The sequence below is a fragment of the Ixodes scapularis genome, unplaced genomic scaffold, assembly GCF_016920785.2.
Source record: "Ixodes scapularis isolate PalLabHiFi unplaced genomic scaffold, ASM1692078v2 PGA_scaffold2__306_contigs__length_199485367, whole genome shotgun sequence".
Taxonomy (NCBI): Eukaryota; Metazoa; Arthropoda; class Arachnida; order Ixodida; family Ixodidae; genus Ixodes; species Ixodes scapularis.
In genome coordinates this window covers 9,375,512-9,378,607 of record NW_024609857.1, presented here as the reverse complement: position 1 = coordinate 9,378,607, position 3,096 = coordinate 9,375,512, and the positions used below count along the sequence as shown (strand labels likewise).

General features: G+C 48.7%; 1 protein-coding gene across 1 annotated transcript; it reads right to left on the bottom strand.

Moving 5' to 3' along the window:
* Window positions 1-483: 483 nt before the first annotated feature.
* Window positions 484-1,935, bottom strand: LOC121836345. The gene has a single exon (XM_042291237.1). It carries the CDS (start codon window positions 1,915-1,917, stop codon window positions 484-486), a length of 1,434 nt encoding a protein of 477 aa, XP_042147171.1. The 5' UTR covers window positions 1,918-1,935.
* Between the last annotated feature and the right edge of the window lie 1,161 nt (window positions 1,936-3,096).

Genomic DNA, 3,096 nt, shown 5'->3' with positions numbered 1-3,096 from the left:
TGTGATTATGGGCGTTAAAGTCTCCCAAAAATAGTACGTTTTCTGAGCAGCGTGGCATAATCTTCATCATAATCGTAGGGTCCCATTTGGTTCCCGGACGGACGTACGCAGAAACTATGGTGGTGTCACAGTCCCCTTTACGTATCGTTACGCCGGTGAACTCAGCAGCATCGTCACATAAGTCTGTCAAATCTATTTGACGCTGATCCAGTTCTCTTCGGACAAGTATCGTGGCTTTCGGCACTTCGTTCTTCGTGTTTTCAGTAACTGGCAGTAGGCCCTGATAAACGACGTATGGAGAAAGTCTGAATTTGCCGTATTTTATACGAGTTTCTTGAAGGGCTAGGACGTCGTATCGGTTGGTCTTTAAATGTAGGCGTAGATCTGAGAGGCGTTGTTGTATGCCGTTAGTATTCCATTGAAGCACTGTTGGACATGCAATATTTCGGGTGCGTCTCTTTGGGTGCATGTTGGGATGCAGCATTATGCTATATTCAGCAGTGGGAACGCTGCCTGAATGAAACCGCATAGAATGTGTGCCCACGAGGCATCAATGCCATCAAGATAAGCGCACGCCATTTCTGCTGCTATTCTGAATAATTTTATCCAATTTGCCGTAGGTTTTTCCGGAGCATCTCGGGGTAATCTTTTTGAAGAGTCAGCCGTTGATGTTGGTTCAATATTGGTGACTCCCGTTGAGTGTTCAGATTTTTTGATAGATGCTCCGTTGCATGTCGACTTTTCAGTGCCCGTCGGAATGGTGACACCGGGTTTTGGCTTATTAGACGTTGTTGCAGAGTTGTTGTTAGGTGGTCTTTCGATATTTTTTTGAGGATCGGTCTTGAGTGCTGCGGCATAGCTTAAACCCTTATCGTCAAGGGTTGGGGGTTGCCTGTCCTGCACTGGGGCTTCTCCACTTTTCTTGGAGGTGCTGTTGGCCACCACATTGAGAATGGGCTCTGGTATGACTCCCGATGCCTGCTTTACAATAATTCTGGCAGAGCGGTAGTCAACGGCATTTCTCTTGGCGTACGTGACGACATTTTGCTCTTCTCTCCATTTTGAGCACGCTGGAGATGTAGCTTCATGTGCTTCTCCACAGTTGACGCACTTGATCACTGTGGATTTACATTTGGTGTTGCTCGTGGTGTTAGTTATAGGATGCGGCTCTGCACAACGAGAGCATGCGGAAGAACGTGTGCATGAGACTGCAAAGTGCCCAAAACCACCACAGTTGCGACACTGGATTGGACGGGGTTTGAACTCCGTCACTTGGTGTCGTACTCGTCCTAGCAGCACAAAGCTTGGCAATGGTGAACTGTTAAATGTCAGCTTTACGACACCTGTCGCCCCAAGACGACGTACTCTGGCTATGCGGCCATCCGATCGCAGGTTTTCTAGAATTTCAGGATCTGACAGTTCAGCATCGACATTTTTTATGACACCAATCGATGTGGGGCCCTCGAGGGATTGGTAGGCCCTGACAGAGACACCACAAAGTTCAGGGCATTTCAGCAGCGTCCTTGTTGTTTGTCCGTTGCGCACATCAACGGCGACGACGTTGAGGCGCTCGTTGGGGCGGATCTGAAGGATGCACTCTGGGCAGAGCTTCTCTAGGGCGTTGGAAAGCCTCAAGCTGCTTAAAGTTGCTAGCTTTTGGTCAGGCTTCGTAGCGGCAAAGATTACTGTGAGTCCTTCACTGACGTTCGGCTGTTTGCGAACTGTTCCCGAACTCGAAGCAGAGTCGGACAGTGTTTTGTGTGAGCGCTTACGTGATCGTGCCTTGTTCCACTCTTCGTTGTTGGTGTTGCTTTCATCCATAATTTCGACCCCGGTCTCAGACGAGTTCGCTACCGACTCGGACGTCCAGAACTTGGACGCGGTGTCATGAGCATCGTGAGTTGAGTCGTTCGGCATGCAGTGTTGTCCAGGGGTGATGTGGTCTGTCGAGACTGGGTTTGTGTCGCTGGTGGCGGCGCTTTCAATGCTCTGCTGTGGAAGTTCGATCGTGGAGCCGGGCATCATGATTGGGGTCTAGAAAAGACCACCCTTACGAGTGGCTTTTCACTGGCGACTGCTCGGACGTCGCCGGTAGTTCTGAAGCTTCTTATGGTCGGTCTTTGAAGGTCACAGCTGGCTATAGGCTACCGAAAAGGCTGTCGAATTGACGGAACAAAAATTTTACGTCCTCAATCTCAGGCACTTCTTCTTCCTCTTCCCCAGCGAGCAATTGCGTGTGCGCCGTGATCTAGAAATGACCCGGTGTCGTGGCTTTTAATGGCCGATGCGCACCGGCATGCACAAAATGTCACAAGTGAAGTTAATTTGATTATCTCGAAACGAGGACTGCCAACGACACCGCCGAGCCTGAGTGATCGTAGGACGACGGAGTTAGCAGACTGTCACGGTGCTAGCCTACTTCGATGTGCTGCCGACAGATGGCGCAACTCGACAAACACTATGATGCGTCGTCCGCGGCTGCTCGACCGACTGTTTCCGTACATCGATCGGTGCCAACAGGACCATTACGGCACGTATAAATGCAAGGCGACGTGGTTCTCTGCGAAATAAATATTGAATACCAAAGCAAGTAAGTCAGTACATTAGAAAATTGAGCAATACTGAGACCCGCGTCACTTTGAGGGAAGCGCAATAAAAACTACAAAGACACTTAACACAAAAACACTCGGACACGCCAAAAAAAAAAAAAATTTTTTTCATGCTAGGCGTTAAAATGGTGTTTCAGGACATTACCGAAAAAAATGTTGCACGTTAGAGTTGCGTAGTTCTTTTATAGAAAATAGAAATGCGAAGCCCAATTCAAAGTGCCCCCAGTGCCCCGTGACGTAAAACAATGTATCGCAAGATGTCGGGGCGGTCAGAAGGAAGGCATCACAGGAAGTCACGTGAGTTGTACCATTCCTCGTGCTTACCGCGACGGGGTGTAATATTTTGTATATTTTTGTTATTTTCCGCACCTCCGCGAGCGATCCAAGCAGACAAGGTTTCTTTTATTTGCTTTTCATCGCCTAATGCTGGTGTAAAGCTAGAAGAAGAGGCGTCAGTGAACCTAGCAAACAAGTTCTACTCATGTTC